The sequence below is a fragment of the Cibotium barometz genome, chromosome 47 (assembly GCF_041138505.1).
Source record: "Cibotium barometz isolate CiBa-2024 chromosome 47, ASM4113850v1, whole genome shotgun sequence".
Taxonomy (NCBI): domain Eukaryota; kingdom Viridiplantae; phylum Streptophyta; class Polypodiopsida; order Cyatheales; family Cibotiaceae; genus Cibotium; species Cibotium barometz.
Genome location: NC_141092.1, coordinates 13,330,239 through 13,354,506, shown reverse-complemented (window position 1 = coordinate 13,354,506; position 24,268 = coordinate 13,330,239). Strand labels below are relative to the sequence as shown.

General features: G+C 42.2%; 1 protein-coding gene across 2 annotated transcripts in view; it reads left to right on the top strand.

Moving 5' to 3' along the window:
* The window catches only part of LOC147611380 (DNA polymerase eta-like), a 132,548-nt gene that overhangs the window by 84,243 nt on the left and 24,037 nt on the right, over nucleotides 1-24,268 (top strand). For both annotated transcript variants that reach the window (XM_086784449.1, XM_086784448.1), the window contains exon 7: nucleotides 17,860-17,928. In XM_086784449.1, coding sequence (XP_086640575.1) covers nucleotides 17,860-17,928 — 69 coding nt within the window. The remainder of the gene's footprint in view (nucleotides 1-17,859; nucleotides 17,929-24,268) is intronic.

The window sequence follows — 24,268 nt, the reverse complement described above, 5'->3', positions numbered from 1 at the left end:
ATAACCAGCAGAATCATTCCCATAGATGAGTTATCCTATACTTGTGCAGCTTGTGAGTGCTGCTTTTGTGATCATATGATGGACGGGCTTATGGAAGTGTAAAGAGTTCTTCTATCTTTACTGTATAAGTTTCGAGAATGAATAAAGTTTAAATCTTGTTCTTATCTTGAATCTTGCTCTCTTTGAGACTTTTTCTCGATGGTTAATCTTGATTTAAATTTTTCTCTAAGTCTCATAATTTGTGCATCTTGCGAAATTATCCCAGTTTGCGAGATGAGGACATCTCGCGTTTTTTAAGTGGGGTAGAATGTAAGATTCCTCCCCCAAACCCCTTTTTGATGTCTAGTATCTTCTTCTATAATCAATCCCTCTTCAGAAATATAAAAGACTTGTTTCTAACTGTTTTAACCTAGAGAGAGAATATTCAGATTTTTAATATTTTTAGATAGAAAATTATCTCATCTTATTAAAATAAGTTCCCCTGAAACAGAAATTCAAAAAAGAACTTTCCAATGTGCAATTGGAATTAATTATAAATGTGTATAAAGGACCTTAGTCTAAGGGTCTAGATTTTCAGAAATTTTTGGATTATGGTCGAATTAAGATTCCTATGGGCCAATAGCATCAATTCATGTGTAGGGAAGAGATAAATCCAAATTTGTAAAAAGAAGATACCCAAAAATGAGTAAATGCTCACATAAGGTGAAGAGTTGAAAATGTACAAGGTTTATTAGTAAAAAACTATGAGCAATATTAAAATGATTCCATTATGACACATATGTAAGGAAGGGGAATTCTTTAAAGGAGGTGCATATTTCACATAAGATGAAGAGTTGAAAATGTACAAGGTTTATTAGTAAAAAACCATGAGCAATATTAAAATGATTCCATTATGACACATATGTAAGGAAGGGGAATTCTTTAAAGGAGGTGCATATTTCACATAAGATGAAGAGTTGAAAATGTACAAGGTTTATTAGTAAAAAAACTATGAGCAATATTAAAATGATTCCATTATGACACATATGTAAGGAAGGGGAGTTCTTTAAAGGAGGTGCATATTTCACATGCTTGAATGAGTTTTAAACTCATAAAAATTGAGATATTTCATCTCTCCTCTCTCCTCATTCAAGTCTAGTTCCAAAAAGTTAACTTAACTGACCTAAAAATGGTCAAATATTGACCAAACTGATCTAGAAAATTCTAGAATCAGTTTGTTTGGTTAGGAGCTCAATTTTTCCTATAAATAGAAGCCTCCCCCTTGTTGAAAAATATATAGTGTTTATGCATCGTTACTCTACTCCACCTAAGCCAAGAACTGTGAATTCATTTAATAATTCACTAGTTTTTGGAGCTTCCCTCTTTCTTCAATCCCCATTAGTGGCTCCATCAACATACTTAACCAATTGATTGGTTGGGGGCCTCTACCGTGAACAAAGAATCAAGCAAGTTGCAAGGTAATTAGTGAATATTGATCTTTCTATAATTTCTCAATGTTTCTCTCTTCTCAACCCCTCTCAAGCTTGAGAAGTTTAATTGGTATGGTTTTTTTTAATGCTATTGAAGTTTGAATAGTAGTGAAGAGTTACATAATGCTATTGAAGTTAATTTTCATTTATGTTTAAATTCTAATGATTTTTATGTAAATTCTCTCTCACTCAAGAAATGGTCATACTCATGACCCGTTCTCAATCCAAATCAAGCTTTTCATAAAGCTTTTCCTTAACCCAAGATTAAGCTATGCTTGAGGCCAAATTAATGGCTTTTTTTCATGCTTTTAGTTTATGTATATTAATGATTCAATCCATTATGGATTAATAATCCAATTAGAGATTATTTTAATTATTTCCTTAATGATAAGCATTATCCCTTAGAAAAACTGAGATTTATCAGTCATAGCAGCGGAGCTATGGCAAAATTTTTATAAAAATTATGCATAAAATAATCTCATTCAAAGCATAAAAAGAGGACTTCCTACCATATTCTAGGAATTATCATCCTAGATTAATTGAAAGAATTTCATTACAATCATGGAGAAATTGAATTTTAATATTATGCATAATGGATAAATTTTTATATCAAAAGTGTTATTTTTACCATTTTTATTTCATGCATAGAAGTATGCATAATGGATAAATTTTTATATCAAAAGTGTTATTTTTACCATTTTTATTTCATGCATAGAAGTATGCATAATGGATAAATTTTTATATCAAAAGTGTTATTTTTACCATTTTTATTTCATACATAGAAGTATGCATAATGGATAAATTTTTATATCAAAAGTGTTATTTTTATCATTTTTAATTTTCATGCATAGAAGTATGCATAAAGGAAAATTTTTATATCAAAAGTGTTACTTTTATCATTTTTAATTTTCATGCATAGAAGTATGCATAAAGGAAAAATTTTTATATCAAAAGTGTTACTTTTATCATTTTTAATTTTCATGCATAGAAGTATGCATAAAAGAAATTTTTTTATATCAAAAGTGTTACTTTTATCATTTTTAATTTTCATGCATAGAAGTATGCATAAAAGTTGATTATTTTATTATAAAAGTGTGACTTTTATCATAATTGAATTTCATGCATAGAGGTATGCATAAAAGTTGATTATTTTATTGTAAGAGTGTTACTTTTATCATATTAGATTTCATGTATATAGGTATGCATAAAAGATATTCTTTTTATACTAAAAGTGTGATTTTCCTCATAAATGGATTTTATGCTTAACTTGGATGCATAAGAGAAATTCTTTTATTCTAAAAGTGTAATTTCCTACCAAACTGAATTTATGCATAAGAAGATGCATAAAAGATTGATTTTAATTTCGAAAGTGTTAGTCTCCTTAAATGGAATTTATGTATAAATAAATGTGTAGAGAAATCTTATATCAAATATAAGAATTCTCTTTAAAAAAAAAGATATGAAATGTGATAAGATGTGATAAGAGGTGTATGAGATGTGATAAGAATTGATAAGATGCGCATGGAAAGTGATAGGATGTGATAAGAGGTGTATGAGATGTGATAAGAATTGATAAGATGCGTATGGAAAGTGATAGGATGTGATAAGAGGTGTATGAAATGTGATAAGATTTGATAAGTTGCGTATGGAAAGTGATAGGATGTGATAAGAGGTGTATGAGATGCAAAAAGATGTGATAAGATGTGTATGAGATGTGATAGAATGTGTTAAGATGAGTTAGGATGTGTTAAGATGTATATGGGATGTGTTAGAAAGAGAATGGATGTAATATGGTTGTATGAATGTGATGTGGATGTATACATGTAGATGTATATGTATGAATGTGAATGTCAATGTGGATGTATGAATGTGGATGTATACATGTAGATGTATATGTATGAATGTGAATGTCAATGTGGATGTATGTATGTATGTGGATATGGATGTATGAATGAGGATGTGAAAATGGAGGTATGCATGTAGATGTGGATGTATGGATGTGAATGTGGATGTGGATGTGGATGTATGGATGTGGATATGGATGTGTATGTATGAATGTGGATATGGGATGTGGATGTATAAATGAGGATGTGAAAATGGAGGTATGCATGTAGATGTGGATGTATGGATGTGAATGTGGATGTGGATGTGGATGTATGGATGTGGATATGGATGTGTATGTATGAATGTGGATATGAGATGTGGATGTATAAATGAGGATGTGAAAATGGATGTATGCATGTAAATGTGGATGTATGGATGTGAATGTGAATGTGAATGTGTATGTGAATTAATGTGTCGTCGATATGAGAAAATGGATGAGAATGAGTACACATTGAAATGGAATGTGGAATAAGTAATGTGGACTAAGGAGGGATAATGTGGAAAGACGAGAGTTCAATTTAGAAACTGTATTTTGTGACTGTTTGTAAATGACTGTTTTATGTCAAGAATGCTGGGGAAGCATTTTGACCGTCTTATGGATTAAGGTCATGAAGACCTAACTGTTAAAGTTGCAACTGCTGACGGAGAGTCAATGGAGGACGTCTCGCGTAGCAAGGTCGACCGAGGTCTTGACCAGCCTCGGTTCGATTTAAATGGTGAGCTTCCGGTACGGTGGATGAGGGACCAAGGAAGCGGCCTATGAGTGAAGCGCTAGGTCACCTGCGAAGGATCCTAGAGGGTGCTGACCATACGGTGCTCGGGCTCTGGATCGCCGAAGATACCCACACGTGCGTCGTGGAAGATATTGGAACAAGGAGTAAGAGTTGTTTTGTGAAACCGGGCATGGATCTAGTTGATTGACCTTGCTGGTCTTCAATGGATGAGTCCATGGCTCTTTATATGGATCTGTTGGTTGATCTTGCTGATCTTCAACGAGAGTCCATCTTGATTTTTATAAGTGATTATATTGCCGAGTATTATGGGCTAGGAACTATTGAAAAGGCCCCTGTGTGGACAGGTGGTGAGCGTTCTAGTTGCCAATGATGCCATAGATACTCTGATGAAGGAATGATGGGAAATTATGAATCAACCAGATAAATTGGAAGATTGTGATCAGTGGTACTATGGTTTCATTAAAGGATTGTTTTAAAGTTAGCTGAAGCTAAGAAAAAGGCAATTTCATATTGGGTGTGTAAGTGGTGTGGCTAGTTTTATGTTTGCATGAACTTCCGGCTAGGGGGCCTTGGAACTCTTTTCCTTGGTACCCGGGACAAAACCTAACCAAATTCCAAATTGGATCCCATCACTACAGTGGTTGGGCGGTTGGCTAACCCATGGGATCGGATGGGGTTAGGCTGGACTGATGGATCCGTAAATCGAGATTTAATTTCTATTATTACGATAGATAAAGTAAATCCCGGATAGAAATTGTTCTATGGATAGGAATCAACGGCTGTGCCTCTTGATGGGGAAAAAAGCGTTGATCCCAATGATCCAAGTGCAAGTTCTTCCTTGATTTGACCAAGTACCGTTAAAGGTGCAGTCAGATCAGTTTGATCAGTAATGATCTTGACTACGTTAGAGTAAAGAGTTATCCTGGTGGAATCGCCCGTGCTTTCCGGGTAAAGGAAGTTTTTCCGGTTTCGGTTTTGGACAAACCGACAGATTAGTCTCTTGTCCGGATATCCGTTGGCGAGGCCCCGAGTGTGGGACTCCTGTCCCGCGCGAGAAGTGCTACTTCCGCTGCTAGTACCCCGAATCCGTTGCTCGGTGGGAACAGGGATCTCACAGGCCATCAGATTCATTGGGGGCCAGCCTCGCCTTGTTCCTTCACCGGATTTCTCGACAGTCTGCTGGACACAGGAGAGGGATTTACGATGGGAGCTCCTTAGCAGCCTCACCATATGGTTCACCTGGAGAGCCCGTTGTTTCAGGGCCTTTGAGGGGAGACTGGAGCCACCAGCAGAGACTGTTCGGGCTATCTGGCAGGAGTTGATTCACACCCTGCGAGGCCAGTATGACCGCATCCGGGCCGACTCGGATCGAGCGATCTTGCGACGCCAGGCCTTCCACACCACTTGGTGCAGCAGCCCTTTCAAACTCTACACGCGGGTACCCCCCGCTAGCACTACAAGCCACCTGTTTGGATTTCCCCCCCTCCTATTGTATGATATAGCCTCTCAGTTATTTGTACTTTTCTGCACCTAGGGAGAGTCTCCCTAGCTGCCTTGATTGGATCTCTGCTCTGCCTTCTTATGAGCAGGAGAGGGTTTGTAGCCCATTGGGTTTTTTTCTTTTTATAACTAATGAAAGGATATTTCATGAAAAAAAAACCTCTTGAACCTTTTTCTGGTCAACGCAATAAGCGTACACTTGACCAATGGCTGTACAAGCTCCACTTGTACTTCGATTCTATTGACCTCATTGATGCATGAAAGATTACCTTCGCCGCGTCTTTGTTAAAAGACAATGCATTTTTATGGTGGCAATGACGGTTGTCTGATGGGCAGACGTCAGCACGTGGGACAAATTCAAGCGTGTCATCTGTAAGCAGTTTGTACCTGCCAATGCGGATTTTCAAGCACGCTCTCGCTTATGCCATGTGACCCAAATTGGATCATTGGCCTCTTATATCTCGCAGTTTACCAGCTTGGTATTGGAGATCTCCACATTGTCCCCAGAAGACAAGCTACACACTTTTATCGAGGGGCTTACTCCCACGTTGCGCACCGATCTTCACAAATATGACCCAGTCGACCTTGCAGTTGCTATTCACTATGCTAAACGCATAGCTGACATCATGGCCACACAACAGGGATCTTCGTCACAAGGTCGCCCAGGCTCTTCTACTTTCGGCAACGACAACAAATTTGTTCATAATGGTTCTAAGTCCTTTGGCGGTTCTCAACCTCGCCCCAGTTCTCAGCAGCAGCAGCAGTCCTACCAAAAGCCTTGACAACAAGAGGGGTCCTTTTTTGGCCGACCATGGTGTCAACAATCTTATCACCCACGAGGATCAGATTGTGGCTGTGACACTGGACGTGACCATTCATGAAACCCAAAGTAGTCTATTGCTACTACCGGTCACCACAAGACATGACTCTGCACCATTTGTTCCGGAGACCACCGATGGTTCGGATGCCCTAAACGATCCAGTAATCGACAGACCTCCAATGTCGAACCTTCCACCTACGAAGACAAGTCTCAGGTCCAGTCTGTAGAAACTTCCAAAAGCAAGCGTGTTATGGTTATATCCCAGCATGCGCAAGCTTGCATTATTACATCAGTGGCTCAAACACACCTTGCCTCTTCAATCCCAACCTCCGTGTCTACTCACGTATTGACACTAATTGGCTCTATTTTTGGTTGTCCCATTACTATCCTAATTGACAGCGGAGGTTCTCACAATTTTGTGGCCACAACTATGGTGCAACGCTCGAAGATATGCACCACTCGTAGTACCCACACTTATGAGATTGAGTTGGCAGGTGGATCAGGTTTTAATTGCAATACGACGGCTCCTCAACTTTTCTTTCGTATTCACCAATACCGTGATAAGATGGATTTTGAGGTTATGCCTTTGTCTCGATACGATATGATCTTGGGTCAACAATGGCTATATCAGTTTCCGTAGCCACACTTTACAATTTGTCAAAGATGGTATGGACATCGATCTTCAAAGTGTTTGCGATCAACCCTCCACACCAACCTTGTCTGCATTACAGGCAAAGCGGTGGGTTTGTAAGGCCGATTGCCCTTCAACACTCTTAATGGTTTTCTTTGCTACGGAGACGATGCTTGACCAGAATTCCAAAGTGGCATATTTGGCTCAACCCTTCTTTGCCCCACATTTGGATTTGTTTCCTGCAGAGCTACCTCCAGTTTTACCTCCTCGACGTCTTGTGGATCATCCGATTGATTTACTTCCTGGCAATTCGCCACCAACTCGTAGGGTCTCTTTTGCTGAATCCCAAGAAATTCAACGCTAGTTAACGGAACTCTTGGACAAGGGTCATATTCGTCCTAGTTAGAGTCCTTTTGGTGCACCAGTTTTACTTGTGAAAAAGAAAGATAAGTCAATGCGACTTTGCATTGATTATCGTGCCCTCAGTAAACTGACCATCAAAAATAAATATCCTCTTCCTCGGATTGATGAATTATTTGATCAGTTGCTTCATACCAAAGTATTTTCCAAGATTGATCTCAAGTCCGGATATCATCAGATTCGTATTCGTGAAGGTGATGAGCACAAGACTGCCTTCTGCACGAAGTATGGACATTTTGAGTATTTGGTCATGCCTTTCGGGTTAACCAATGTCCCGACAACTTTTATGAGTCTCATGAATGACATCTTTCAACCATTTCTGGACAACTTCGTGATTATTTATCTGGACGATATTTTGGTATTTAGTGCTTCAATCGATGAGCACAAGAAGCATCTACATGCAGTTTTTCAGATTTTATGAGATAATGCACTTTTTATCAACCCAGAAAAGAGTGAATTTTTCAAGGCGTCACTAGAGTACCTCAGACACATCATTTTAGCTGAAGGCATTTCTGTTGATCCTAAGAAGATACAAGTTATTCAGGATTGGCCGACACCGCAAAATATCCATGATGTGAGATCATTCTTGGGTCTTGTTAATTTTTATCACATGAAGGTCTTTAAGTTTTCAGTGTTTGCAGCACCTTTGACAGAGGTTTTGAAATCAACACCTGCTTTCCGATGGACAGATGATGCTTCTCATGCCTTTGATAAGCTAAAGGTGGCATTGACAACAACTCCGGTAATGGCAATCGTAGATCCCAATCTTCCTTTTGAAGTTATGACAGATGCTTTTGATCTTGCAACTGGCGCAGTTCTCATGCAACAAGGCCGAGCCATCGCCTTTGACAGTCATAAGCATTCAGTAATTCAAAAACGCTATCGAGTGTATGATAAGGAATTCTTGGCGATTGTTCATGCTTATCGAGCATGGAAACATTATCTTTTGGGAGCAGATTTTGTTGTGAAGACAGATCATCATTCCTTAAAGTATATTTTCACCCAACCAGTTATGAATGCACGAGGTAGATGGGTGGAGTATCTGGCAAACTTCCATATGACTATTGAATATGTTCCTGGCCTTTCTAATGTGGTTGCTGATGCTCTTAGCCGAATGCCTTAAGCCTTAGCAATGGCGATTTCTACAGTTTAAATCGACATTCCAGCAGCTTTTGTGGATCATTATGCAGACGATTGAGATTTTGCAAATGCTTTTTGAGTGATTACAACTCCACACTCTAGTCCTTCTGATTTGAAGATTTATGCAGCTTATTCTCTTGTCCATGGCTTATTATATTATCAGGATCGCATGTGTCCCTCATAACACAAGTATGCGTAAACTCTTGTTAAAGGAACATCATGAGGTTCCTTATGCAGCTCATCCTGGTATCAACAAGACATATCGGTTGCTGACAGCTTCTTATTATTGGTCTCAAATGAAGCAAGATGTTATAAATTTTGTTACAGTATGTTTTTCCTGTCAACAAATGAAAGCCAGTAGACAAGCTCCAGCTAGTCTTCTACAACCACTTCCAGTACCAAATGAACGTTGGGAAAGTATCAGTATGGATTTAATTACATCTTTACCTCGTTCTTCGAAAGGTAATACACAGATAATGGTGGTGGTCGACAGATTGTCCAAGATGGCACATTTTATACCATGCAAGAAGACAGCTCAAGCTCCGGATATTGCTTCATTATTTCTTCAATACATTTTCAAGATACATGGGATGCCAAAGTCCATTATTTCAGATCGAGATCCTAAGTTTACAGGACCATTTTGGACTTCACTTTTTAAGTCACTTGGCACAAATTTATTGTTCAGTTCAGCCTATCATCCACAGACAGATGGCCAAACTGAAAGAGTTAATCAAATTCTTGAAGACATGCTTTGACATTATATTCAGTTTGGCTTAGCATCTTGGGAAGATTATCTACCATTGATGGAATTTGCTTACAATAATTCTCATCACACAGCAATAGCAATGAGTCCTTTTCAAGCCGCTTATGGTCATACACTAGTTGTACCATCAAACTTTGTTCTTCAACACAAGGTGGCATTAGCAGATCAGTTAGTTCAAGAAATGCAAGATGTTCTTCTTCAAGTTCGAGATCAGATGATTCGAGTTCAAGAACAATATCAATAAGTAGCTAACCGACGTCGCCGACATGATGAATTCAATGAAGATGACATGGTTCTTTTGTTCGTGGCTCTTCATCGATATAAAGCAATGAAATCAGTTTTTCCAAAATTGCGACCACGTTACTATGGTCCTTTTCGAATTATTAAGAAGAATTCTCCTTTGAGTTATAAGTTGGAGTTACCACTTTCATGGGGAAAGATTCATCTGACTTTTCATATATCATGGATCAAGAAATTTGTACAAGGAGATTCTCCCATTCCAGATATTTCAGATTATGTTCTAGAGATTGAAGATGAGCATATGATCTTAATCCCAGAAAAGATTCTTGATGTACGATAGAAAGAAACTCGGCAAAAGATTATTACAGAATTCTTAGTACAATGGAAAGACTTGGATGATTCAGATTCAACTTGGTAAAGTGATGAAGATCTACAACATTACCCAGAATTATTTCAAGAGTTTATTCGACAACAACAGTCACTTATATAACCATGGGTCTTATTTTAAGTGGGAGGGAATGTCACGATTGTGACTTAATTACCCTTAATTACTCTTAATCATTGAAAGGACACCAGTGAAGGGTCACACCTTGTCACATGGGTCATCATCGAAGGACACGTCTCTTCAAAGGGACACATCTATTGATTAAAGGACACACCTCTACGTCCAAAAGACGTAATTATTCATTCAAGAGTCACACCCTTTCATTAGGGATGTGCCTCTTCATTTGTACCTCTTCGGGCTCTATTTAACAAGGCCTTGTGTCTCAATGCAAACAACTCAGCTTTTTCGCTCTCTAATTATCTTTAGTTCTTGTATTCAATTTTAATCATGTCTTAATAGACTAGGAAGTCCTCACACACGGGCCTCTCAAAGCCTGGCCTCTGCACTGTGATATTAGTAACTTTTATCACACATGTGCCTTGCCTAAGAGGCGAGAGGCCTTGGATTTAGAAAGGGCTATTAGATGTAGATTAGTTGCCTTACAGAAAGAGCACGAGAAACATCCTTATGCTCAATGGGTTGCAGATTCTTTATGTATTGTTAGGGCAGAACTTCATAACTCTCTCGAGCAGCGCGCAGGGTATTGTTTCCATGCTTAGGAATCTTTTTGGACACAGATGGGTGGCAGATGCAACAAACATTTCTTTGCTACTCACGGCCCATCTCATGCTAGAGATAGTGTCAGGCAGTTTGCAGGATTCACATGGCACTCTTCACTCAGATCCTCTTATGGTTAGACAGATTGCCACTGATTTCTATCACTAGCTTCTTAGTGCTGAGCCGCACTCTGATTTGAGACACAAGGCACAAAGGAAGGTTTGGAATGCATTGCCACATTTGATCACTGAGGAGATGTGTGCCGCTCTGGATGCCCCTTTTTCTATGCAGGAGTTCAGTCATGCTCTTCATGTCTTACCTCATGGTAAGTGTCTAGGGGAGGATGGCCTCTCCCCTGTTTTTTTCATTACTTTTTGGGATGAGATTGGGGTTGAGATCACATCGGCTCTCCAAGAGATGTGGGACACAGGTTCTATGCCTTCTTCTCTCACTGAGGAGCTTATTTATCTTATTCTTAAGAGTGGGGATAAGACATTGATTGGCTAGTGGAGACCTATCACCTTACTTGGGACTACATATAAGATTCTTGCTAAGGCAGTGAGCATCAGATTGCAACCAATTTTGCATGATGTCATTCATGATACTCAGAATGGATTCTTACACGACAGGAGCATCTTTGATAACATTTTCTCGTTTTGGGAGGCTGTCGAATGGGCTAAAGCGAGCAATCAGCCCTTAGCCATTTTGCTCTTGGATTTTGAGAAGGCCTATGATAAAGTGGATTTGGACTTCCTTGAGGGTACTCTTAGCCGTATGGGCTTCTCTTAGAGATGTTTCAAGGGAGTTTCATGCATGTATCGTGATGCCCATAGTAGAGTGCTCGCTTGTGGTGATAGAGGAGAGTGGTTTCAGATTTCTCGCTCAATACGGCAGGGTTGCCCTTTAGCCCCATTATTATAGATCATAGTTGCAGAGGCAATGAGCATCTTTCTCCGCTCCACTGTTGGTATTTCTAGATTGAGGTTGCCTCTTCGTAGTCAAGAGGAGTTGGTTGACTCTGAGTTAGCTGATGACACAGCCATGTTCACATGTATGCTTATGTTCCTTTCGGGTAGCACTAGAGGAGTTCTATTTGGTAGCAGGGGCACTCATTAATTTGCACAAATCTGTTGGTTTTTGGGTTAGTGATTCACCGAGAGTTGCTTGGGATGCAGAGCTTGGTTTTACGTGGATCAGTAGAGGATGCATTGCTAGATATTTGGGATGCTAGGTTGGCATTGATATTTCTCTTGCATAGCAATTTGCTTCGGTACTTATGAGTATCCGGAAGAAGCTCCTTCATTGGAGCTCCAAGAGATTAGATTTAGCTTCTAGAGCTTTGGTGGTGGCTAATCAGGTATTGCTTGCCTCAGCTTGGTTTATCGCCTCTTGTCGGTGGTTCTCTCGTGCGTGCATTGGTCAATTCCGGAGATTGATTCACAATTTTCTCTGGTCGGGTTTGGATGGCACCTCAGATACTCATGCCAGGGTAGGTTGGCTCACAGTTATTCAGCCCAAAGGAGAGGGGGACTTGAATAATATCGATCCGGATGTTCAGTGCAAGGCGTTGCTCTGCAAACTTGTGGTCATAGGTTTCCTACCAAGCACTGAGCTTTGGAAGGATTTTTTCTTGTCTCAGATTTCCGGATGTACACCCCTGGTCGGGAGAGACTGGATGCCCAGCACACGATTTTTGTTCACAGAGGCTGATATCAAGGCACCATCATCCCCTTTTATTGTAGCCATTATCAGAGCATGGAGAAGCATGAGATCTTTTTTGCGACGACAAAGGCTTCCTAGGTCTTTGGATGAGGTTGACCGACAACCTATTATGTGGAACGAGCTCATCAGAAATGAGGCCGGTTAGCCACTTGGTGCATCTTGTTATATGTAGTGGTCAAGATGGGAGAGATGTGCATACACAGTTCTTGCTTGGAAGACCTTTAAGAGTCTTCCGGAGAATCAGAGAGTTGCATCCATTTGGCATCTTAGGGGCTCTTGCACTCGTATTGATCAAATTGATGCAGCTATTCTGCATGAGTGGCTCTTTGGGACCTTTCATAGAGACTATCATCCGAGTTGGTTGGGAGTTTTTTCGAGGATAGGCATACCTCTGTAGGTCATTGCTCTCCCGGGCCAGGAGGCTACAGATTGCATCATTTACTCTATCATGCTTGGAGGGAGATTGAAGAGATGTAGTATGGAGAAGATCATCCTAGATACTAGGCTTAGTCCAGTGAGGATTGTTGGTCGTTCGGGGAAGCATTGGTTCATTGACCCTTCTCCTTTTGATAGTGACTCATGGCTCTTGGTGTTTGTGGTTATATGGTGGCAGTCCTATCAGATATCTTCAATGGGATCCAAGAGAGTGGAAATGGATTGATGCCTTCGATCCTTTGAAAAGCCTTTCTTTTTTCAGTTTCACCGTCTGGAATGCCAGGCTTCTCCTCACTCGACAGATGCATAGGATCCCTGCTCTCAGGCCTCATTGGGAGAGCTATGATATTTCTCCAATGATACAACGCAGATATTGGCATAGGCTTTGGCACTCATACAGAAGGAGCCAGATCTCTCATTTCTTTTGGTTATTCTTACATGGTGGTCTCCACACCAATCAGTGGAGATCGGTTTTCGGTGTAGAACCTACCTGCCCTAGGTGTGCGGCAAATTTTGAGATTGTACAACATTGCTCATGGGGATGCAGCACTGCACAACAGATTTGGGGTTCTGTAGCCCAAATTATGGGCAAATTGAGTGGCCAATGGCTCTCCTAGTCTGGTCCGCAGCTTTTTTATGAGGGCAGTGGTACAGATTCTGCTATTTTCATTCGTAGAGGTATTGCCCAGCATGGTTTATTGCAGGATGTCCCTCACTCTGATTATACACCCCCTAGACAGATGATTGACACCAATTTGGAGATTGTTGCTAGTATTACAGCATGGCAGATTTGGAGAGCTAGATGCACGGAGGCTATTGAGGGTGTCCAGATTTTTGGGTCTCAGTGCATTAGTACTATATGGGGTGATATCATCCATACTCTTATGGCTACTTGGGCTCGTATTCAGGGGTCCTCTCGTTCTGCGGAGGCAAAGCGCGTGATATTTATGGGGGAATGGGACCATGGTATCTTCTTTTCCTCTAGTCCCTCAGGTCTTTCATGGCATCATGATGCTCCTCAGTGGTTGAAATCACCTTACATATTGGGGTGATTCTATTCTTTTCCGGCTTATAGCTGTGATTGTTGTATGTCTTTTTCATACTTAATAGAAGTCTCTTTCTGAAGAAAAAAAAAACTCGCATGTCAGGCATGATACAAGAGCTTAACCATACATAATGCCTACATCAGTTTATCCATTGAACCTCCCCCCCCCCTCCTTGCGTCGCGCCCTGGCTCTAAGTAGGGAAATTAAGATAAAGAGGAGCCGAGCCTTTTATTTAAAAAAAGGCCTTCCAAAAAAACATCGAAAATACTCAGATTTTGGGGGATTTCTTGAGAGAACCCATAACTACTATAAAATATTCGGATTTTGGGGGACATCCCGAGCAGAGAACTCTTGACTCATTAAAAAAAGGACTAAAAAATGATTTTAGAAGTTTAAAAACTCCGCATGTTGGTGCAATGTCGATGAAGATCTTCTTTCAACGTTGTTGCCAAGCGATTGACACTTTGGGCTATTATTTTAGGCTCAGGGGCCAAGGCGCAGTATCCGGTAATGCTCAATTTAGAAGTTGTAATGAAGAATCCCCAAATTTTTGTTGATGTCGCATGGTCCATGTGATGATGAAGGCTTTTTTGTGAAAAAACGTCATGTAATTTGATGATTTTCTCAACGTTTGAGAAAAGCCCCAAATTCTCAATTGGGTAGAAGCTGTAATTAGGCGATTTTGTGCTAAGCCCCAATTGCTTTTGGCTCCAGGAGCTTCAATTTGTTGGATTTTTCCATATTTGGGGAAAGCCCAAAATTTTTTCTGAAGCAATGCCTCATTTTTTTAAAAGCATAGACAGAAATGTAGTGTAGTTTGGAGGAAGAAATTGAAGCATCAAATGAATGGGATTTTCCAAAATTTGGATATATATGGGAATAGCGACTCACAAATTAATGATTTGAAACCTGAGAACTCCAAAGAACTCAAGGTAATTAGAGTTAATCAATTGATTAGTGAAGGAGGCCTGAAATTGATGATCTGCTTGGTTCTCATCAACCACTTGATGGTTTGCCTTCAAATTTGACCTGTGGATAGCTTGTACCACCAATTAAAAGACCATAAAAGGAATTTGATCAATTTTATATGTAGCCCCTGATTTTTGCGTTGTTGCGATGGTTTTTATTGTGTTTTTGGCCGCCTTTGCTTTTGAGTGGGGCTGAGCCCCTTGAGGAGATGATACAGCTCTATGTGATTAATGGTAGTAATCATGGATCAAGCTGTGATACCATGTTGGTATTCACAGGGTCAGAGCTCATGCTATGGTGTGTGAAAGATATCCATGATGTGAGTGTAGGAGCAGATCTTGTGCAAAGATGGAGGTTCAAGCCATGGAAATGGTGCTCGAAGAGAGAAAGAGAGAGAGATAGAGAGAGTAAGAGGGAGAGAGAGAGAGAGAGAGTTGTGAAAGCCAACAAAAGAGAGATCCTCCCATAGTTACCGATTTTTCACCGCCCGTAGGCGGGCGCCTTTCCATAGTCGCTTAATTATCCACCCATAGGTGATGCCACGGAGGAAGCACCAAGGGGGGTTTTGAACCCATGACCTCTTGGTCTTGGGCAAACACCTTCACCACTTGAGCTATCACCTCATTGGCGGGCGCCCATTCACACTTTTATGATGTGGGTGGTCAGTTTATAAAAGAGTTTGGACATTTTATTATATGGGCACTCCTTATTTTAAAGATGTTCACATTCATTCAAAAGACAAGACAATTTATAAAGTGGGGCCCCGTGAGTAATAGGCTTCACACTCATTTTATTAAACAGGGTGAACATGGGCATGTTTGGGCATCTAAAGCATAGAGAAAACCATCGTGGACATCTGCTTGACCTTCTCCAAACATGTGGCGACGATATTTTTTGTGGCCTAACAAGGTCCGCGTCTCCCAAGACAAAACATTGTGGCTAGGCCCAGTGTAAACCATCCGTAATGTCTAGAAACTACTTTTATTTAGCCTATGGGTGAGTCTAATAGTGTTGGACATGACGCCTAGTTGGCAGAGGACAAATGTCTACGCCAAGGGTCATGTGGACTAGCACCTAGTAAGAGAGGTCTTATGTCTATGCTAAGTGTGAGTATAGTGGAATCTGGTATACTGGGGACGATGTGTGCGCCCAAATTGAGTGAAGACTTGTTTGGACACTCTTTGCTCTACATATGCGTCTCTCGTTGTTTTGATCTTCTATCTCTCGGTTGGGCACACACTTGTATGCATATGGATGCCTGTGGACTTAATAGGGTACTGGGTATTGGGGAACGTGGGCTTCTCCTTGGAGTTGGTGGATTCGACACCAACACTTATGTGTGTTGATATACTCTTGAATTATGGATAGAGATATAGTTGCCTCTTACGCCCGTATCTATTTAGATACAGTTGTCTCTCATGCTTGTAACTAGTTTTGGTATTAATCATTATATGGCCAATATAAATGGAATTATGGATTTCTATGAAATTTTAGGAGACACAGTTAGCTCTTTAGAATATACTTACTATGATGGTCATATGGTAGGATTTATCTCATTGAGAGATATGGGCTTTATATATATTGATTATGCATTGGTCAAATCTAACCTTAGAATTGTCTGATTCCTCGTATAGAATATTATGGATATTAGAATTTATATATCAGATGTTCCTCAGTTGAGGACAACTATTTCAGAGGACGGGAGATATGTCACCACTTGTGACATAAGCCCCGTGGATTTTGTGTACAATCTTTGGAAATGGGGGATAATCCAAATACAAGTTATGGCAAGGCAAGATATATGGTGTACAAGATAGTGCTGAGTGGATGGGTGATTTTTGAAGTCAATGAGTGCATATGCACATGTTGGATGTCTTGACATTATTTTCTTTGTGAAAATGTCTTTTTGTGTAGACATGGCATGGTATTTGTGCCCGTGAAATGTCCATGGGACCGGTGACACTTGGGCACCCTGTGGACACGTGTGTGCATGACCTATTTGGGACTCGCGCACTGTTCTTATGGGTTTTGCAGGTGGCAAGTGTCTACACAAGTTATTTACAGATTATTTTTCATGTAAATTTAATGTTTGTGTTGGCAGGCACACACATTAAAATAAATTTAATGTTTGTGTTGGCAGGCACACACATTAAAATAAGGCTGGTGGGTCTCAATCTGAGATTTGAGTGGGTGGTCTTGTGGAGTGGTGTCATTTGTCCAGCACTCTGCATGGGCCAAATCTTGGAAAGAAAGAAGTGTTTGGGTGGTGTCTTCTTGCTTGCAACTGTGCTTTTTCAACGGATGATTTATATGCATGTGAATCATCCAGGGCCACACATCTGTGGTCCTGATAATCAATGACTGTGGGGGGACCAAATAACTCCCTCTAATCTCACAGTATGTTGAACTGGGGACAGGGCCACACATCTGTGGTCCTGATAATCTCTCTCCAAAGTCCTACCTGGAGAAACAAGGTTGAGGCTAATGTAGCTGATACACAAATGCCCAAGGCTCTACCAGAACTTAGAAGTCATAGAGTTTGTGCATGGAGCTAGGTACCTTTTGGATGCAACCATAGATCCCCTGCTCATGCACCTCTACTACGATGTGAATCTCTTGATCTCATACTAAGTGAGTGTAGTAGCATGCCTCCTCCAGATCCTAGCTGTGAGGGTTGAATGTATGCAGATAGCCTTTGCTTGTGTCCTCCGCCCAAGTCTCTGTGAATGGTAATGCACAAGAGGAAGACATGAATCAGCAGGAATTATCTGCTCCCACAATAAGTAGAAATTTCATTAGCTGCTTGTATGCCTTGGCAGCCCATTATGGACGGAAAATTTGTTTGGTGGAGACCTTTCCTGAATGAACTATCTTTAGGGATAGGTGTACATGAAATAGCCACTTGTTTTTAGGTCTTAAGATAAGCATGGCTCATGGTGAAGGATCTAGAAGTGCATGCAAATAATTCACCTCTTTTGTGGCAGGGGATTGCAACAAATAAACTTCTTGCCAAGATAGCGTCAGCTAGGCATAAGCCGGATCAACAGACCTTGGTAAGCTCTTTTATAAAAGTATTTATCTGAAGGCTAGCTTTAAAATGAAGAGACTATTGTTTCACACACACACACACACCCACACCCCACCCCACCACAAATTATCTCAAAAGAATTGCTGCCTTAATTGCATTTACAAGTCAGAGAAATCCAGAAATGACTGTAAAAACCGCCATATGTTTTTTGGTATTTTCCAAGTTATTGTGTGGGAACATATATATATTACATTTATGCATGCACATGCTCTCTCTCTCTCTCTCTCTCTCTCTCTCTCTCTCTCTCGCCCCCCCCCCCTTTCGCTGCCTGTCTACCTGCGCCCCCCCCCTTCGCTGTCTCTCCCGCTGCCTGCCTGCGCCCCCCCCCCCCCCCCCCCCCCCTTCGCTGTCCGCCTCCGCCTCCGCCTCCTCGCCCTCCCTCTTCCCACCCACCCTTCCTAAGGCCCCCAAGGCAGCAACATAACTCTCTCTCTCTGCTGAATCTCCTCTCTTTCCCTTTCCCCTACATGACTTGAAAACCCCCCCCCCCCCTCCCTGTTGCTGCTGTTTCGCGCTGGTGTCATGGATTAATTTTCAGTCCATTGGCTGTGGGAAGTTCTGCAAAAAGTCATGGCCAAGACCGGGGTTAAAGAGGAGCTCGTGAAGGTGGAGGACAATCTCGGCACAATTATCAAAGAAAACAAGAAGATGGTCGACTCTTCCGTTACTGCAATCATAAACCGCCTCTCCAAACTCGAGAAGGGATTTGACAAAATCCAAGAGCTCGAAGAGAGATCTTCCAAGCAAGAGGCTGAGATTTCAGCCTTAGAGGAGGAACTAGTGAAGGCCAAATTGCATGCTAAAAGTCAAGCGGCTGAAATCTCAGCCCTCAAAAAGGAGTTGGAAGCCACTTCAAAAAGCAAGCTTGAGGATGGAAAATTTCAGCCTTCCTTTATTGAAGAGCTGAATACCATCAAGGAACAAATGAGGATCATTCGAGAGGAGGAGGAGCAACATAAAGAGAAGACATCTTCATGGGTGGAGGTGATCACAAAGACACAAAAGAAGATGGACGAGGCGGAGAAATGGATCGAGGTCGCCAAGAAAGGGAAAGGTAAAGAATCGCCACCCATCCCCACTCCCACCATCATCAACATGACCCTTGAAGAGGAGCAAAGGAGGAAGACCCGGGCCTTACATGTACGAGTGTCCGGTCTAAAAGACCGTGATGATGCGGAAGGGGAAACCAAGGAGCTCTTCTCTATGATGGGCATTGAAGCCACGCACACAAAGGCATGGAGAGTGGGAAAGAAGAGAGAAGGTAGTGGCGAATCTTCTAAGGAGAGAGCACTTATCATTCGTTTCCCCTCCATGGAAGCAAAGAAGGACTTTTTGAAGAGACGTCCTACACTCAAGAAGACGGGAATATTTCTTGGAGATGACCTCACACTCTCGCAACTTGCCCACATGAAAGAAGTTATGCCCGAGATAAGGGCAGCCCGAGAGAAAGGGAAAGTGGCCTTCTATAGAGATGGTAGAGTGGTGATTATGGAGATTCGCTCTTCATGACGGCGCGAGACCTATGGGACTACACTCAAAGTTGCTACTTGGAACTGTAATGGATCTCTACGCCTTGATGTAAGGGCTTTTGAGGATAGTTTCACTGGGAGGGACATCATCTTCTACTGTGAGACGCATCAGGCTCCTGCACAGTCCATGCCACATGTTAGTGGATACCGATGGGAGACAGCTTGTAGACAGGAGACTCGTTCAGAGCATAGAGGATGGGGCTCAGGAGGAGTGGCAGTATTGTTTAGAGAGGAGCTACAGCCACTAGCCACTGATACATATAGTCCGCAGAGATGAGCAGGCTAGGTACATGTGGGTTAGATTGAGGGCAGAGACGGGCAGATATCTCTACATTGCTATATGCTATTTTGCTCCTAGTACATCAGTGTATGCATCACCTAGCAGGCAGTCTCCCTTTTCTATTTTGGATGATGACATTTGGGAGTTCTCCAGGGATGGTGACATCATTCTCCCGGGGGACTTGAATGCCAAGACCGCCCATAACCAACCAGTATTTTATGATACCTCAGAGGAGATGTTGAGGGAGCTTGATGTCAGGGATATGGGCCTATCTAGACTCTCACAGGATGAGGAACATACAGTGTATGGGCGGTATTTGATAGACATGGGGACTGCACATGGATTGGCCATCCTGAATGGCCTACAGAGATTCCCGACATCGGGCGGTTTCACTAGCTTTCCACATCGGCATGGTGCTAGTACAGTGGACTATGTTATGGCTCAGCCCAGTCTCATTCCCTCTTTTCAGGATTTTATAGTAGGCACTAGGCCGGTTGGAGTGGATCATGCTATCTTGTCCTTCACTCTCACATTTCAGTTCAGCACCGTTCCATTGGGACAGGTCTCCACACACACTCGTTATACCTTTACGAGGGAGACTGACACCGTGTACACGGATGAGATATACATACGCTTATGTGCCGAGGAGCCGGGACGGCCATTAGATGAGCTCACTCAGATATTGATAGAGACGCTTCATGTTGCAGCATCAGAGGCATATCCCCATAGTCAGCCTACACGGAGACGATCTGGGAACATGCCCCAGAATAGTTGGTATGATGAGGAGTGTAGAGAGATGAGGACCAGATTACAGAGAGAGGTGCTCATGGGTGTTACCACTCACAGACAGTCACGGATTACCTTCCGGCACCTAGTGCAACGGAAGAAGAGGGCTTATCTTGCTCAGTTAGAGAGGGATTTGTATCAGTTATTTATGAGTCAGGACTCAGGCGAGGCATGGAGACTATTCCATGAGCATTCACCATCACCAGCCATTACCTCCACAGAGATTTGGGGTGAGTATGCAGCATCCCTGTACACAGCACCAGGACAGCCGCCCATGCCAGACCCATCGGAGCCATGCCCAGAGACATGTGCTTTCTTTACTGCTGAGATGGTAAGGAAAGCTATTGACAGGATGAGGACTGGGAGAGCATATGATCATGATGGTTTGGTAGCAGAGCACTTTATTCATGCCAGAGATATGCTTGCAGAGCTTATTGCTATGATGTTTAATCGAGCCATGTGTGAGGGTTTTCCCGAGACTTGGAATATGTCCACGATTGTGCCTATCTTCAAGTCAGGGGATCCCATGCTTCCTGGGAATTATCGTACCATCATGATTAGTCACACATTGGCTAGATTATATGCATCTATGCTTGAGCAGGAGTTGAGTAGATGGGCAGAGAGAGAGAGGGCATACGTGCATCAGGGCAGGCAGGGTTCAGGAGAGGTTTCTCCACTCTTGACCATATCTTGACACTCAGAGCTATTATTGAGGAGGGCATATTATATGGCAGGAGGATTTATTGTTGCTTTGTGGATTTCTGCAAAGCTTTTGACACAGTACGGAGAGCCAGACTGATGCGCTGACTACAGGAGATGGGAGTGCCCACAGAGCTGATTTGGGGAATCATGGCTTTATACAGGACAGTTGTGGGGCAGGTACGTACTACTTAGGGTATATCTGAGATGGTTGACTCCACTATTGGGGTGAAACAGGGCTGCCCCCTTTCTCCCACCTTATTTGGGATGTATGTGGATGAGATTTCAGACTATGTAGAGCAGGAGGGTGACAGAGAAGCACAGCTAGCAGGCAAGGACATGGATTCCGCTGTTATTGTATGCTGATGATATTGTGCTGATCTCAGATTCTCTAAAGGGGATGCAACGTCATTTGGATGCATTGCACACGTTTGCACAGGATAGTGGATTGTCTGTTAACCTTGGTAAAACCAAGGTGATGGTGTTTAACACCACAGCACAGTGGGTTAGGAGGGCAGTACCCACCTTTACATATGGTCAGGAGACAGTGGAGTATACAGATGCATATACTTACCTTGGTGTGGTTTTTAGTGGCCCACTATTTTCCTTGAGGAGAGCAGCGGAGACCAGATTGACTAGAGCTTATGCAGCATTGGGGAGACTAGAGAGGATGTGTTCGCAGGTTCAGTTTCAGGAACCTCGAACAAAGCTCTGGCTCTTTGACACTTTGGTCACTTCAGCCATGCTGTATGGAGTGGAGATATGGGGACCCTCAGTGGATCACCACAGCCGAGCTGGTAGCACTGATGGATGGAGACGTATGGAGAGGCCCTTGGTTTCTATGATTTCCCGGATGATTAGGGCCAAGGCCTCCGTACCCCATGATATTATCCGTGCAGAGATGGCTGCCCCCCCATTGGTAGTAGAGGCACTCACTCGATCAGTCTCCTTTATACATAGCACTTGGGCTCTCCCTAGAGACAGATATGCTCGCTTAGCCCTGGAGTCTTCACGACAGTTGGCATCACAGGGAGACGGATCATGTTGGTATGCACAGATTGAAGGAGCTATGGAAGCTCAGCTGTAGAGAGTTAGGGTTTCATGTGGGAGACATACACAGAGAGAAGAAGGGAGAGAGAGAGAGAGAGAGACATGTGGGGATAAGTCAACTCAATAGTATGAGTGTGTGACTCTCCTATCACACATGTATATTTGCTCTAGTACACATAGTGTACTTAGTACATTAAAAGTACTAAGTGTACTATGTACTATAAAACTTTGGGCTAGTACACACTATAAGGGTGGGCATAATGCCTTTACCCCAACAACCTCCCACTTAAAGGTAGAGTGCCCTTAAATGAAGGAAAAGAAAAAATCAGCATGTACATGATAACAGATCAGCCGGGTTGTCATCCGTATGAATCTTGACAAGCTGAATCTGCTTGTTCTCTATCACCTCTCTGATGAAGTGATACTTCACATCCACATGCTTCGTCTTTGCATGAAAGATAGGGTTCTTTGCCAACTGGATGGCACTCTGACTGTCACAATGCAACAATGGAATATCCCCTGTATAACCCAAATCAACCACTAACCGAGATAGCCATAATGCCTCCTTGCAAGCCTCTGTGGCTGCAATATACTCGGCCTCTGTAGTAGATAAGGCAGTGCACTTCTGCATCCTGGATATCCATGACACAGCACCTCCTGTGAATGTAAACACATAACTGGTAGTAGACTTTCGGTTATCTGGATGACCGGCATAATCCGAATCCGTGTAACCATGCACTAATGCATCCTGTTTGCCAAAGCAAATGCACATATCATGACACCTTTCACTGCTTCCCAATGCTTCTTGCCAGGCTTGGCCATGTATCTAGTAACCACTCCCACTGCAAATGCAATGTCCGGCCTGGTAGCAACCATGGCATACATGAGACTGCCACAAGCTGAAGTATACGGAATCTTGGCCATATCAGCCCTGTCACTATCCGACTGTGGGTTGTCCATAGCACTGAGTTTCACATATGGAGGCAAAGGAGTACTAGTCTTCTTTCCCTCATCCATATTGAACCTCTGCAAAACTTTGCCAATGTATTCCTTCTGAGACAAATACAACACATGCTGATTTCTGTCCCAAAGTATCCGCATACCCAAAATGTGATTTGCATCACCCAAATCCTTCATATCAAAGGTCTGATGCAGCCTCTTCTTCAAGGCATCCATCTCTTTACGAGATTTCCCGGCAATCAACATATCATCAACATACAAGATGAGGATCAATAGGCTGCCGTCCAAAGCTTTCTTGGTGTATAAGCAGTGATCTATGTCACTTCTCCTGAAATCCTGGGATTTCATGAATGTATGAAATTTATGATACCATTCCCTTGGTGCCTGTTTGAGCCCATAAAGACTCTTTTTCAGCTTGCATACAAGCTTCTCCTTTCCATTCACTGCATAACCCTCTGGCTGTTGCATATATATCTCCTCATGGAGATATATATGCATACAAGCTTCTCCTTTCCATTCACTGCATAACCCTCTGGCTGTTGCATATATATCTCCTCATGGAGATCACCAAAGCAGTCTTCACATCCATTTGAATCAAATCCAGATCATCATGAGCAACCAAAGCTAATACAGCTCTAAGTGTGGTCATTTTGACCACCGGAGAGAAGATCTCATCAAAGTCCACACCATATTCCTGCTTGAAGCCCTTAGCCACTAACCTGGCTTTGTATCTTGGCTTTGCATTAGGTGCAACTTTGAGCCTGTAAACCCACTTGCATTGCAAAACCTTCTTGCCTGCAGGCAAATGCACCAACTTCCATGTTCCATTTTTGTGCAGAGAATCCATCTCTGACTTCATAGCACGCTCCCAAAGAGCCTTGTCTGCCCTCTGTAAAGCCTCCTTATAACAAGAGGGCTCCCCACAGTTAGTGAGCATCAAGTAGTCAACCCCTGGAACAAACCTGTCAGGGGGTGTGGAGGGTCTTGTGGACCTCCGTACC